The sequence below is a fragment of the Pleurodeles waltl genome, chromosome 3_1, assembly GCF_031143425.1.
Source record: "Pleurodeles waltl isolate 20211129_DDA chromosome 3_1, aPleWal1.hap1.20221129, whole genome shotgun sequence".
In the NCBI taxonomy this organism is placed as follows: Eukaryota; Metazoa; Chordata; class Amphibia; order Caudata; family Salamandridae; genus Pleurodeles; species Pleurodeles waltl.
This window is the reverse complement of record NC_090440.1, coordinates 1,973,995,700-1,974,010,813: the sequence shown is the minus strand read 5'-3', so window position 1 is coordinate 1,974,010,813 and position 15,114 is coordinate 1,973,995,700. Positions and strand designations below refer to the sequence as shown.

At 44.0% G+C, this 15,114-nt stretch overlaps 1 protein-coding gene across 2 annotated transcripts in view; it reads right to left on the bottom strand.

Moving 5' to 3' along the window:
• Window positions 1–289: 289 nt before the first annotated feature.
• LOC138285875 (multidrug and toxin extrusion protein 2-like) overlaps window positions 290–15,114 on the bottom strand; it is a 724,302-nt gene continuing 709,477 nt past the window's right edge. For both annotated transcript variants that reach the window (XM_069226367.1, XM_069226366.1), the window contains exon 17: window positions 290–959. In XM_069226367.1, the coding sequence (XP_069082468.1) occupies window positions 742–959 (218 nt within the window). In that variant the 3' untranslated portion in view covers window positions 290–741. The remainder of the gene's footprint in view (window positions 960–15,114) is intronic.

Sequence of the window (15,114 nt, the reverse complement as noted above, 5' to 3'; positions counted from 1 at the left end):
GTGACATGACATTGCAGCTCCAGTGCTTTACCCGGGGTCAGCCATGCCAGACAATGTCAGCCATGGCAGGCTCTGGCACACTCAGCATTAGAACACTGCTCTCCACTCAAATGTTAGACTCCATGCAGGTTTGTGAAGCTTAGCATCTTGTGACTGAAACGTGCTGTGTGTGGGTGAAACTTACAATGTGTATGCTGGATAGTATTCTTCAATGCTTAAATGAGGGTAACGTGCTTTGCTGCTGCTCATTTGGTTCTTGCACTGTGTGCAATACTAAAGGATCACAAAACCTTTTTAAACATTTTATTAAGTTTCAACTGCACAACGGAAAATAGTACAATTTTGGATAAAACAATGCCATTACAATCTCGCTCAGGAAAACAATACCTTTTGGCATTGCTACCGATTACTCACTGTATCTTCTCTCCATTGCTACAATATCATCCCCTGCAGGTTACAATGATTCCTATATAGGCTCCGCAACTCTTTCTTGGGAGGGCTCCCATGCACTATGTTTTGATTGAATTCCATTATAGTGCCGGAACCTTCCTTCTCGTGGAATCAGGTTTCAAATCCTAGAAAGCATATTTGTTTTCTTTCAGAATGGTAACCTTTGCCAAACAAGGTATTGATAAAGTATTCCCAAAACATTGGGAACTTTATTTAGCACTGCACTGTGTCACTTCTCTTGCTTCTTTATTTAGTACATAACACTGTTTGGTGTTCTGAGCCAAATTATCTCTAAAGGCTCAAGACCCTTACTAAAATGCCCACAATTAATATAACCACAGCAGCCATGAAAATCAGTCCACGTCTTAAAATCAGCATCCTCTTGGGCACAATGTCTTTTTTAGTTGGATCCATTGGCGCAGATTGGTTCGCCAAAGGTAACTGATCCAATAGTTGCCCATTTTGGTCATAAGCGGGGAAATCAAAACCATTCTGGCTACTTTCCTCCCCTGTGGAACATGAACACAACATAGATTAGAATAAGTAAATGTCTCACACAATAAAAACAAAACGAATAAGAAGAGTCTGTGGGTTTAGAATTCCTCTGACGTAGACAAATTAATGAGGATCAAAGAGCAATTGCATTTCTTTTTTAACTTTTTAAAGTTCCACTAAATATAGAAATATTTTAACAAACATCTGGTAATAAATAATGCATTACAAACTCATATAGACTATTCAGTCAAGCATGTACACAGAAGTGTGTATTCAAAATTCATAGAGTTAGGAATATAATTAGAGGTGGATGGAACTTGTGGAGTTTCATTTTGCAGAATTTCGTGTAGTTACATGAAAACCCTGTGAGATTCTATGGAGTTCCACAAATGGGTGGGAATCAGTACTTCGCCCTGCTCGTGCTGATCTTTAGTGCTGGGAGCTTGTTCCGTACTGAAAAATCAGAGCAAACTGCACCATGTGGCACGCCAGAGTGCGCTGCTGCTGGAGTTGATTTTGCAGCCACTCAAGTAGATTTGCAACTCAAGTTACAGCTTTCTCACTGTGAACAGTTGAGACTGCCCACAATGTTTGCAGTGAGAAAATCCCACAGGCTGCCCTCCAGGCACTGAACGCCAGATGAGTGGCCAAATTCCACCAACTCCTGAATTTATTGCCCACTTCTAGATTACATATGTTAAATGAACGAGTGTGCTTTAAAGCGTCAGGAGACTGTGGCCTTCATTACGACTTCGGCAGTCTTTCAAAAAGACTGCTGAAGCCGCGGTTGCCACTATACCGCCAGTGCTGGCGGTATTGGTGGCTCCCTATTATGACATTTCCGCTGGGCCAGTGGACAGAAACAGTGTTTCCGTCCGCTGGCCCAGCGAAAAAGTCACATCAACATTGCAGCCGGCTCATAATAGAGCCAGCGGCAATTTTGATATGCAGCAGGTGCAGCAGCACCTGTCGTGCATTTCACTGCCTGAAATTCAGGCAGTAAAATGCGCGATGGGGCTGTGCCTGGGGGCCCCTGCAATGCCTATGACAAGTGCAGCCTGAGTCCCCCTTACTGCCAGCCTTTCCATGGCGGTAAACAGGCTGGTGGTTGGGGACTCATAATCCCCAGGGCAGCGCTGCTCAGGGGATTATGACCCCCTGGCAGAAGCCTGGCGGTATGGCCGTGGCTAATGCGCCATGGTCATAATACACTGGCAGAACACTGCCAGCCTGTTGGCAGTGACACCGCCAATGTACCGCCGGCCGCCAGGGTCATAATGAGGCCCTGTGTCTTTTAAGGTATGTAGAATCAGAGGTATGGATTCAGGGGTTTGAGTTATCAGTATATTAGGGAGATCTATTGATCAAGTTCGGTGTTAATGTATTAGATATTAGTGTGTGCGTATGGACTGTGTGTATCACATACTGTGTATATACAGCTAGGAATGTGCATTTGTTATGACTGTCTCTGTCGTGAGTCAGGAGGGGTGTCTTTCATAAATGTATGGGATCAGGAATATGAAGTCAGGAGTAAGAGGTCTGTGTCATGCATTTCTTGTCCAGGAACTTTGTGTATGCAGGACGTGTGTATTACTTGCAGTATGTATTGTGTGCTGCAGCGTATGTACCGTATATAGTTTATTTATGGTCTGTTGTGAAGTTTGTGTATAAGAGAAGTGCGTCAAGAATCATCACATGTGTTGCATGTGTTGCATGGTTTCTAGATGTATGTCTGATGTGGAATATGTGTAGCAGGCAGTGTATAAATTACTTTGACTCCGTGTCTTAAGTATTGCCTAAGTGCTGTTATCAAACTCTTGCTAAGTTTGCAGTTTCCTTAAACGTTTGTGTTTCATAGACAGTTCCTGGACTGTCAACAAAGTTTGCATTCTTAAAAAATAAAAATGTTTGCTGATATGTTCACCCAGACAAAGCAGGGAATGATGGAAGGACCTGTGTGCTCCTTTTACTGGCAGCTGAAAACGAGTTTGCTACGCCCTTGAGCTGTTTAACTGATCTATACCAATTTTGGTATACCCTTACAAGTAGGGGTGGACGGAATGTTTCATTCCCCTTGCAGAACTGGCAGAATTTTGGTCACTCCGTGTTACTCTTTACTGTGACATTCTGGGCAAATTCTGCTATTAACTATGTGGCAGAATCTGTTTCCCACAAAGCTCCAGAAAATGTGAGCTGGCAAGCGCGACTGCGATTTGGCATTCCATAGCATGCTTTACTAACTTAGGCGGTCCCGGTCTGAGGGCCCGTGCTCTAGTAGATTTGCTGCAGCTCGAGTAGATTCTCTACTCTTTGGCAGCTAAATCAACTCGAATGGCCGTGCACTCTTGTGCAACACATGGTGTCGTTCACTGGGATTTATCAGTGCTGTTCAAGCTTCCTGTGCTATATTGCAGCATGTACTGCAAATTTCATGCCTATTGGAGGAACTCTGAGGACTCTCACAGAGTTTTTTTTTAATTCAGCAGAATTCCGTGGAGTGAATTACTGCTTGTTCTGACCCACCCCTACTTATAAGTCCATGCTGAATGCTTTATCTCAAAATTGATACATAGTCATCAAAGGGAGGCAACGTTATTAAGGATCCAAAAATCGTATTTGTTAAGCTTGAATCCCTAACTACATCTTTTGGAAAAATATATATTTCTGTTCCAAGGAAGGTGTTGGCTGGTTCATGTGCCTCTGAAAAGCTTATTTGCCAGTACGGCCGCAGCAGTGTCAGCTGAATGCAACTTGCTCTGCCAAAGCCCTAATGAAATTTTAGAGACACTGGTTTATCTACAGACCTCCTACTTCACCACAGGATAGTTTACCCATTTATGAAAATACAGCTTTGTGAATGGCTAACTGCCGGGAGTGTAATACAAGCCTCTGGGGTGCAGGTTGGCCCCCACCCCTTCATGGCTGCGCCCAACGTTTCAGTCGTCCCCTATAATGGACATTCAGGTGCTCTGCATCACAATTAGCAGAGTGCCACTTCATTTTGCATTACGCCACTGCTAACTTCCTCTAGCAAATGGACAGCTGAATTTTCTGAGCCTGAGGAGCATATTTCTGAGCCCCTTGCAACGCTGATGCATCACTTTTTGTGACGCACTGACAGCGCAAACCTTGAACTCATATCTATGAGGCTACACAAAGCCACTTGCATGGTTTTGAATGGCCCCACAGATACGGAGTAAGGAAAGGCAGCACAAATCACTGGTTTGCCTTACTCTGCACAAGGGAGGTGATTCCATGGACATTGCGGATGGTGTTCCCAAGCAGCTTCCACGGATTTTGACGCATCTCCAGATTTACAAGAGCTTGTAAACTTGGGGATGCACCAAAACCTTATGCGTTCTGCAGCCCACATAGAAAGAGGAAAATGCCTCAGAGGATTGTTTTGGTGCGGGAAGGTGCCCCTTCATTCACAAAAACAATCCTGCCTACAAAACCAATACCAATACAGGGATGTGCTGCATTGCTTAAATATGGCATATTCCTGCCCTTTTCCTTTGATGAAGATACCTTGCTGTGCTGCCCACCACCAAAAGTCCATAAATATGGGTTTGAATGTCTCAATCCTGGGACCTGCTGGCTAGGAGATGCAGGTTGTAAGCACAGGAGTTGTACTCATAAATTCAGGCTCAATCTTTCTTGAATATTAGCGTAGTCTGTGAATTCTGACGCTGGTCTAATATACTTCGGCTGAAAGGACATCAGGTTGCTTTCTTTGCTAAATCCACAAGACCCAAGGGAGTAACATTGACAGGTTAGGCCCTGAAAGGGCCTGTACATGTCAATACACCAAACCCCGTCAATGCACTGGATTCAGACTAGCAGGTACTCACATGTACCAGAGAACCTGCACTTATTTTATGTGCAAAGGAGGGGACCAGAGCTTCTCAGTGGCATACAGGTTCTCCGGTATAGTGGGTACCTGCACTTTCAAATTTCCATTGCAAGCACTGACTGAATTACGTCACGTCAAACCAATGGATATGACCTGGATCAGGATAGAACCTACAATCAATGACTCTGATATCCTGGTCTGCGGTCATCACTGAATATCAGATTTCAGATTACATGTACCCGTGTTCCTCTCCTGCCCGACTTCTCGATGCTGCCTGTGACTTCTTGCAGCACTTCCCCACCTCATCAAAGCCTCTGCTAACCCCTGCTACCCTGGGAAACCCTTGCTCCTTGCATCAAGCTCAGAAGGTAATAGCAGAGGCAAAGATGAGGCAAGAAATTTAAAGCAAAAATACCCACTGACTTACCTATGCTCACTGTTTCCTAGCGCAGATGTGGCTGTCCTGTCTTTAGGTCACCCGTGGTTGCTTCTTCTCTTGCAGAAAAATATGCATTCTCCACACTGTTTTTTTTTGGGCAGTTATGGTGCCTCCTAAAGGTAGTGAACTATGCAGTGTAAAAGGCGTTCAATTGGCGGCTAACTCAGCCCAAGCAGGTGGCCAGGCCCAGCTCAGTAGCAGCCGGCAGGGAGGAGATCTGTTTCTGGGAGTGGGCACCCTGTAGTGAAGCTGCTTACTTCAGGCACTGCAGCTTCGTTGATGTCACCGGACGACCATGGGCAAGAGGCCTCCACCTCCTCTGCTGCAATTTCTCGTGTGAGCCTGGTGCTTTTAGAAACCATTTCCAAGGTGATTCCAGAAGAAGATACATTGTGTCTGGAACCAACTGCTTCGCCACTTGTGTCAAGCCCGCTTTCCCCTTCAGAGGCGGACCCACAGCAGAGACAGGGAATCTGCTAAAGTGTATCCACAACTGCTGAAACTGTAACAGGGATGGCGGCTTCAGATAACAATGGTGTTTTCCAGACTAATGTTTGCTCTGAGACTCTTATTGCTAGTGACTGCAGTTGACCAAAATAGATCTGCAGACTCAGGGGGTGTCCGGGATAGCCAGCAGAATACGGCTTCGGCTGGCTCTATATCGGATGTGGATGTTGTTATGTCCCCAGTGACTTAGGGCAGTAATAAGTGCAGTAATAAGGGTAACAGTGGTACTGAACACAGTGAGGGTCCTTGTCTGAATCATCCAATTACAATATTCAAGCAGGTAACTGTGGCTCTAATTTGACATATTGCTTGGGAGCATCCCCTGCTGCACCATCTTCTGTCTCATCTAAGGATTTTACAGATGCGGTAGCAAAAATCCCAGCCATTGACCGACCGCCCCATTCTAAAGGCCGACCCCTACAGCACTGGGTAATTCCAAAGCCAAATATGAAGTCCACCACCGCCTCAGGTACTAGTGATCGTTCAATGAAAATGTCTAAGTCTTTAGAGGGAGGCGACAGCATACCTCAGAGCATTGCGTTACACCCCAGTGGTAATCAGACCGCTGCCTGCAGTGTATCCTCTATCACATCTGGCAACTTCTTGCCACCCAGGAGAAGTCATGTAGCATCAGTAACCCCAGAACACCCCTGGCCACTTATTCCTCTGATAATCTAGGTCTATCATCCCAGAATATAATCCCTGCTGGGAGGGATAATGGGGGAGAGGCTTCGACATCAACAAAGTGTTGATCCCACAGCCCTAACCCCACTTCAGCTTCTGAACCCTCTGGCTCTACAATTATTCAGCTAATGTAGTCCAGCGAGCAGAGGCACTTCAACATTTTACTCAGGTGAGGAGTGACAATCTACAGTTACAGCAATCTATTGCTGAGATTACTGAGAAAGTTTCCACTCTTACAACCCAGGTTTTGGAACTTCAACAGTGAGTGATGGACACAGAAAAGGTTGCAACAGCCTCGGCCAAATCATTTTGAGATCATGAGGGTAATCTTTTGCAGCTCCTGGCTACCGCCAGCAGCAAAGTGACTTAAGAGTGATTGGGACACCTGAGGGGAAAGAAGGTGATGATCCTCAACAATTTATTACTAAATATTTTACAAAGGCTTTTCTGGATTTGTCGGATTGGGATATGGACGGTCAAATTCAGTGGGCACATCTCCTTTCAACTCAACGGAAGATCACTCAATCAGATAAAGCATTTTTTTATATATATTGGCAATTACTTACTTTGGCAGGTCAATTCTATTAAGGCCCAACCCACCACTCTTATCACTGTTGATGCAGTATCCTTCCATGTTCGTTCAGACTTTTGTAAATCTACAATGGATAGGCGCTGGCGGCTCCCACAGATGATTGATCCATTAAAGGCAGTGGGTGCCCAGTTGAAGATCCTTAATGATGGGCAAGTTCAGAACTGTTATGCAGAAGTTAATACCAGAAAAATACTTAAGAGTGGCAGGGCTAGAACTGATAATGTATATTTATTGTTTGGTTGTTCTTCTTTATGATCCAATTATCATCTCATGTTTTTTTCTATCCACTATTGAAATTTATATGTCTTTTTTCTATATTAATTGCTGAAGGATATATTTCTCTGGCATGTTTTGAGCTTTTGAACTTTACATTGGGTGACATTGTGGCATGGGGTTAGGGGTGGGTGGGCACACTGGCAGCTGTGCTAGTGTTCTGTGTGTTTCAGGTTGGGATGATTTTTCCCCATGGCATGGGTGGGTTTGTCTGTCATATAATCTTGATGTTTTGGGTTTCATGGGTTGCTGTTTAGGAGGATGGGTGGTCAGGTGGGTGGGTTGGGAGGGTGGTGATAAATAGAATCAATTGCTGCAACCACAAATGTTCCAGTTTAGTGTACCAGCATTGTGTGGGTATTACATGGGTGGCCGGCTTATCAGTTATTAAGATATTATGGGCCTGATTACAACTTTGGAGGTGTTAATCCGTCCCAAAAGTGACGGTAAAGTGACGGATATACCACCAGCCGTATTACGAGTCCATTATATCCTATGGAAATCGTAATACGACTGGTGGTATATCCATCACATTTGGGACAGATTAACACCTCCTCCAAAGTTGTAATCAGGCCCTATGTCTTTTTTGAAGGTGATGCGATGGAACATAGCAGGCCTCAATTGCCCTCTTAAAAGGCAGCTGGTTAGGGAAGAGATTCAAGATTACAGACCACGGATTGCCTATCTAACTGAGACTCATTTGACTTACAAAGAGCTGTCTTTTAATAAGCAGCTCAGTTTGGATCTTGTCATTTGTACAAGCCAGTCGGCTTATAGGGTTGCGATTCTCTGTAGCAGACATCTGTATTACTCTATTCGGAGGAAGGTTTCTGATTCCAAGGGTAGGTGGGTGGTTCCTCAGTTTGATATCTACCATAGGAAAATTACTATTGTCACAATCTATGGTCCAAACCTAGATGATCCTGCCCCATGCGATTGGTTGAATTTGGAACTATCAGAGTGGTCGGGAGATATATTTCTCCTTGCGGATTTCAATTGTAGCATGAATTATGCTGACAACACTACTAAAGCAATGACTTATCCTTGGATCGCTAAAACCAGAGCTGCCATTTGGGACTTGCCACTGGTTCATGGTTTAATAAACTTCTGGTGTACTCTGTATCCCACGATTCCTGTTTGTACTTTCTTTCTGCACCACACAGACATTACTCATGGATCTATATGGTTTTTGTAGTTCAGAGGTTGATTGAGTTTGCAAGTATGGAAGTTTGTCCCAAGATCACATCAGATCATAACCCGATCTTCTTGTGCCTAAAGTTCCCTGTCCCTAATAGGGAAAGGTGGGGCTTTCCATTTCTGAGATCTCTGTTAACTAATCCAGGTTATACTGAGAGGCTGAATAATTATCTTAAGAGATTTATCTTAGCTAATAGCAACTCTACAGCACCTCACATAGCCTGGGATACAATGAAGGCTTTTATACACAGCATTACACTTCAAGATATTCAGCAGGCTGATAGATTGCAGAAGGAGGAAGCTGTTATCTGCCATACCCAGCTTTGTGACGTCAAATACCAGAATCCCCAAGTGACTAAGAATAGAGAACAGGGTGAGTCCTCTATTTACTCCACCTTAGTGGAGCTTTGTTGCAAGCTAGATCGACAACTGCAGGAAAAAAATTGCAGCTAAGTATTTAAACCATAAAGTGTTTCAATATGAGTATGGGGAGAGTATTGGGCATGTTCTTGCCCAGCAGATAATGGAAAGAGGGAATAAGAAAGTTAGCAAAAGCATCAAGCAAAATGATGGTACTCTCTACCATGGTACTCCTGCAATAGTGGAACAGTTTACATAGTTTTATAAGGACATTTATGGTCACTCACCACCTGTGGTACAATCTAGTATTAATACTTATATTCTGGTGCTGGTCTCTCCTGCCTTTGTTTATTGCAGACTGTAGAATTAGAGAAGTATATAGCAATTCAGTAAATTAAGGGGGCTATTAGGGCATTACCATTAGGTAAGGCAGCTGTGGAGGATGCCATGCTGCTGGAAGTTTACAAGACGTTGGATCATGTTTTATTTCCCCTTCACTTGAACTTGGGGGCATATTTACCAGAAAGTGGTGCTTCGATCCCGATGTGCCACTTTTCTTGTATCTCCCTGCGCCTCCCCTAACAACACTATTGTTGCGCTGTATTTACAATATGGTGCACCATGACGGCCATTACCACAACACCATAAACATTTTTGTACGCTCTTGTGGTGCTTTGCTGCACTAGCACCAAAAATGTTGGCGCTAGTGCAGCAAAGCACAGGTAGGCCCAAAGGCCCATACAGGATTGGGTAGATGTAAAAAATGACAAAATAAATGACACAGTGAAATCTCGTAAATTTCACTGCCCCATATTTTTGGGCCTTCCAGTGGAGGAACCTTCCCCCCGTCATGCATTATGGTTGGCGCAGGCATAATGTGGCACAAGGTGTTGCGAAGTGGCACAATGCCATGCTTTGTAAATATGGCACAGGGAATGGCCTACTTAGCATAAAAAAAATGATGCTAAAGCAATACTAAGAGGCGCTAGGGGCTTGTAAATGTGCTGTTGTGTTTCAAGTATTGAGAATGGATCCAAAATTTCAGCCTCTTGGAATCTTTCTAACATCATCATGTTTCTCAAAAAAGAGAAACTCCCAGAGGAGAGAGGGTCATACCTGCCAATTTCATTGATCAATTCCGATGCTATAATGTTTACCAAAATTCTGGCAGCTCGTCTTGCTCCTTTGATCCAGTATTTAGTCTCGCCACAACAGCACAGTTTTGTTCCTGGCCAGGATATTACCAGCCATGCTAATACAGCCATAACCATTTTTGATGTGGCTTGGAACATCAGTAACAGACTGTGTATAGGTTTGCTGTACACCAAGAAAGCACACCAAGAAAGCCTTCTACAGAGTGTTGTGGCCATTCCTTCGGTCTGTCCTGTCTGCATATGGTCTTGGTAGACGAGTCACAGCTCTGGTTAGGTCTCTGTATCAAAAGCCAACAGTTAGGATGCTTTTGGATTGATTTACTTCTTCCTCATTCAGTATGCATCATGGTACCCATCAAGGCTGCCTGCTTTCCCCATTATTATTTTCACTTTATATTGAACCTTATTTACAATATCTTAGCAGGAACCAATTGATTCCACCTGCTATTTTTAATAGTAGCAAACTGAAAATAAGCATGTATGCTGACAATATTGCAATTTACTCTACTAATCCCCGGTTGGCACTGGAACAGATTTCAACTGAGACTGAAAGGTTTGAGGCTGTTTCTGGTTATAAGCTCAACCTGTCTAAAAAGTAAGTTATCTTGAATTTTCAATCTGACTCTCCAGTACCAGGGATAGTCACTACTGTCACTAGCACAGTGTGCTCACACATATTTACAAGGCCATGTAAAGCCACCTTGCATGGCTTTTCATGGCATTGTAAACATGGCCCCCTTCCATGGGTGTTGCTGTAGGTGTTCCCACATGCAACACCCATAGAATCGGATGCATTCCCAGATTTACAAGGTTTTGTAAACCTGGGAATGCGTCAGATTCCCACGCCACCGCAAGGTGGCATACAAGTGCAATAACGTGGAGAAACACCTTTATTTCTTATTGTTTTTTCTGCAGCACACAAAGAAGGAGGAAAACACCAATATTGATTGTTTATGTGCAGGAAGGTTGCCCATTCCTGCACATAAACAATTATCCCTACAATGCACACACCTTTGCACCATGGTGCAAGGGTGCCTGCGTTGGTGCTAGGCAGCCAATGGTATTCCAGCACAAAGGAAAGTACATGGATGCATTGTATTGTTATAAATACGATGCATCGCTAATGGCGAAGCTCGGCACAGCACAGAAAGCTGGCTTGCGGCACCACACTGCATCATTTTCTTGTAAATATGGGCCAAAGTTTGCTTAGGTAGATGCGCTGATCCAAACTATTTCAAGCGGGTACAGTTTAAGATCATTCGGGATCTGGGGGAAATCTGCACCCAATAATCTTTACAAGCCATCCACTCACTTACACCACTCCGGGGGGAAATTCAACAGAATTGTTGATGTTCAACAGATGAGTTAACCGAGACATTAAGACTGTGGGTCAGAATTTTTACTATAATGGCATTTGTGTTTTTTTTACTCTGCAAATACCATTATGGTATCAATATGAAGCTATCATTCATATGCTCGCAGAATGCCCTGCACTTAAAACCTTTTGGTCTGGTGTAGTACAATTATCATCTTTTCATCTACATAATCATATTGAGTGATCAGTTAAGGATATTAAGTTGGCTTACAAACCTGATTTTAGCCCCAGATAAACCTTGGCAGTATCAATTACGATCACTGTAGCCCGTTTGTGCATTGAAAGGTTTGTGAATGGTGGTCATTGTTTTAGCAGATTTACAAATTTGAGCCTGCTGTTTTTAAGGCCAAAGGCCCTAAGGCTCGAACATGCTTAAATGATGTCTGAGTTAATCTATTATTGTGAGGCCTATAATCAGGTACCTGTACATTTTCTGTGCTGTTTCCCATTTGTATGAGAGCTGATCTATTTGATATTTTTTGGTATATTGGTCACTACACTACACTAAGATTTATGTTCGCTACTGTGTGCTCATCTTGGCTATATCAATGTATATATGATTGCTTTATTGATTGCAACAACTTCAATAAAAATACATTTGTTAAAAGAACCTGTCTGTCTTTCAATGAATGAAGAGAGGAGATATCCTATGTATTGCTGCACTGAACAGTCCCACAATCATACAGCCTCACAAAACTATTTGCAAAAATAAAACAAAATGGCTAATTATATCTATTCCTAAAGAAACCCATACCTTCTTATTTCAGCTGCCTTGGATTATGGAAGAAACAAAATTAATCTTCTGTTCTTCACTCATGATCCAGACATCGTGAAAAATGTTTAGCTCTATACTTGTTACATTAAAACAATCAGAAATACTAGAGGAAATTGAATTTGTCACAATAATCATGCGCTCAATTTATAAAACACCTACAGTCAACAGCTATGACAATGGAATAGTTATGCTACAAGCAACAATCACATACACTTTAAAGACTCCTTTTCAATCTTTACTATGTATAAATCAATAGATCCAGGAGCTCCACAACAGTATTGTGACCAGCCCTTGCACCTGCACATATGCACATCATGGGGTGTCCACCCTCTTATCAGAACCTCTGTACAATGTTCGTCCACACACACACACACACACCCACCCACTCACCCCCATCACGTAACTGATTAAGAAGTGGGGCCTGATTTCGGTGGACAGGTTACTCCATCACAAATGTGAAGGATATCCCATCCTTCGTATCACAATTTCCAATTAATATAATGCACTTGTAATATGATGGACAAGATATCTGTCCCACATTTGTAAGGTAGTATACCATCCGCTAAACTCTAAATCAGACCCTTAATGCCAAAGCACTTCAAAATAAACAATAACTTAGAACTAATCACTCAGCCCTTCATACATTCATGCACAGAATTCTTCAACTGAACCATCACCCTCCCTTCACAAAACCAACACAAGCCTTTCCTCATCCTTCACTAGGATCTACCAACACCTAGAGGTTACACTTACTGAAGGGCAATACAGAGTGTCAGCTATGTGGGCATAAGAACGGATCACTAGGCCTTTTTCCAGCTCCAGCAGACTAGATGAATGCACACAAATATTTGAGAACTAGTATAGAGGAGGGATTCACAGTTGTGAAGAAGTAGGTATAGAGTGCCTGAAGGAGAAAGTTGCTTTATATTTGGGGGAACAATAAAGTATTTCAATTTGGTTTACTCTTGCCACAGAGTTTGATCAAAGGGGGCTTTCCTGATTAATTACATGTAACATTTCCCATTGAGGTGCATTCTGCTCTTATTCTACAATTATGGGGCTTGCTGGGTAATTAGATAATACTTATCCTAATAAAAGTGTACTGTACTCTTATGGTTGTAAATGGAACTTATGTTATTTTTTTGTATGTGAGGACCATCAGCTTCTTTCTAAGCGTGCCATAGCTAATTGGTTGCTAAAGACATAGGCTCCCATTATGAGTCTGGCGGTCCTAGGACTGCCAGACTTGTCATGGCGGTCAGACTTCCACTAATGCAGCAGTTCAGCCTCCACATTATGACCATGGCGAACGCGCCACAGTTGGACCGCCGGCACTGCCACTTTTTTGCCAGCCAACGGCCTGGCGGTGCCGGCGGTCTGAATCCGCCAGGGCAGCGCTGCAAGCATGCTGCCCTGGGGAATACGAGTCCCCTCTCTGACGACTTTTATATGTCGGTTGCACCGCCACATAAAAGCGGACAGGGCGCCAGCGGCCCCATGGGGGCCCCTGCACTGCCCATGCACTTACCGATTTTCTGACTGCACGGCTTCCACCAAAGTCGTAATGAGGGCCAAAGTGTGGGCTTATAAAGAACATATAAAAAAAACGAAGGAGGCTTCCTGTGAGAAAGTAGCCGCTTTCTAGCATAGTTACCCCCACTTTTGGCCTGTTTGTGAGTGTGTGTCAGTGTGTTTTTACTGTCTCACCAGGATCCTGCTAGCCAGGACCCCAGGGCTCATAGTCGAAACCCTATTTGTCAGTGTGTTTTGCCTGTCTCACTGGGATCCTGCTAGCCATAATTTGTGGCCTAATGTGTGTGTTGTCAGTAGTGGTTAACTCTGTCACTGAAGTTCTGCTAACCAGCTCCCTCTGCTTCCAAATTAGTCACTATAGTCTAGTGACTTCATATTCCAATTCCAATTGGCACACTGGACCCCCCTTATAAGTCCCTAGTATATGGTACCTATGTACCCAAAGCATTGGGGCTCCAGGAGATCCTTATGGGCTGCAGTATTTCTTTTGCCACCCATAAGGAGCTCAGACAAACCCTTCTTCAGGACTGCCACTGCAGCCTACGTGAAATAATGCACACACTATTTCACAGCCATTTTCATTGCACCTAAGTAACTTATAAGTCACCTATATGTCTAACCTCCATTTACTAAAAGCTAGGTGCAAAGTTACTAAGTGTGAGGACACCCTTGCACTAGCAAAAGTGCCCCCACGCTGTCCAGGGCCAAATCCCCAGACTTCGTGTGTGCAGGGATACCATTACACGTGTGCACTACATTTAGGTCACTATCTATATGTAGCTTCACAACGGTAACTCCGGATATGGCCATGTAAGGTGTCTAAGATCATGGAATTGTCCCCCATTCCAAATCTGGTATTGAGGGGCCAATCCCATGCATCCTGGGGGCACCACCATGGACCCCAGTACTGTCAAACCAGCTCTCTGAGGCTTGCACAGCAGCTGTAGCTGCTGCCACCTCATAGACAGGGTTCTGCCCTCCTGGGGTCTGAGCAGCTCAGTCCCAAGAAGGCAGAACAAAGTATTTCCTTCAGGAGGAGGGTGTTACACCTTCTCCCTTTGGAAATAGGTGTTACAGGATTGGGAGGGGTAGCTTCCCAGAGTCTCTGGAAATGCTTTGAAGGGCACAGATGGTGCTCTCCTTGCATAAGGCAGTCTACACCGGTTGAGGGACCCCCAGTCCCTGCTCTGGTGGGAAACTGGACAAAGGAAAGGGGAGTGACCACTCCCCTGTCCATCACCACCCCAGGGGTGGTGCTCAGAGCTCCTCCAGTGTACCCCTGGCGTTAGCCATCTTGATTTCCAAGGTGTGGGGACACTCTGGAGATCTCTGAGTGGCCATTCCAGCAGGTGACGTCAGAGACACCTCCTGATAGGTGCATACCTGGTAGCCAATCCACCTCTCAGGGCTATTTAGGGACTCTCCTG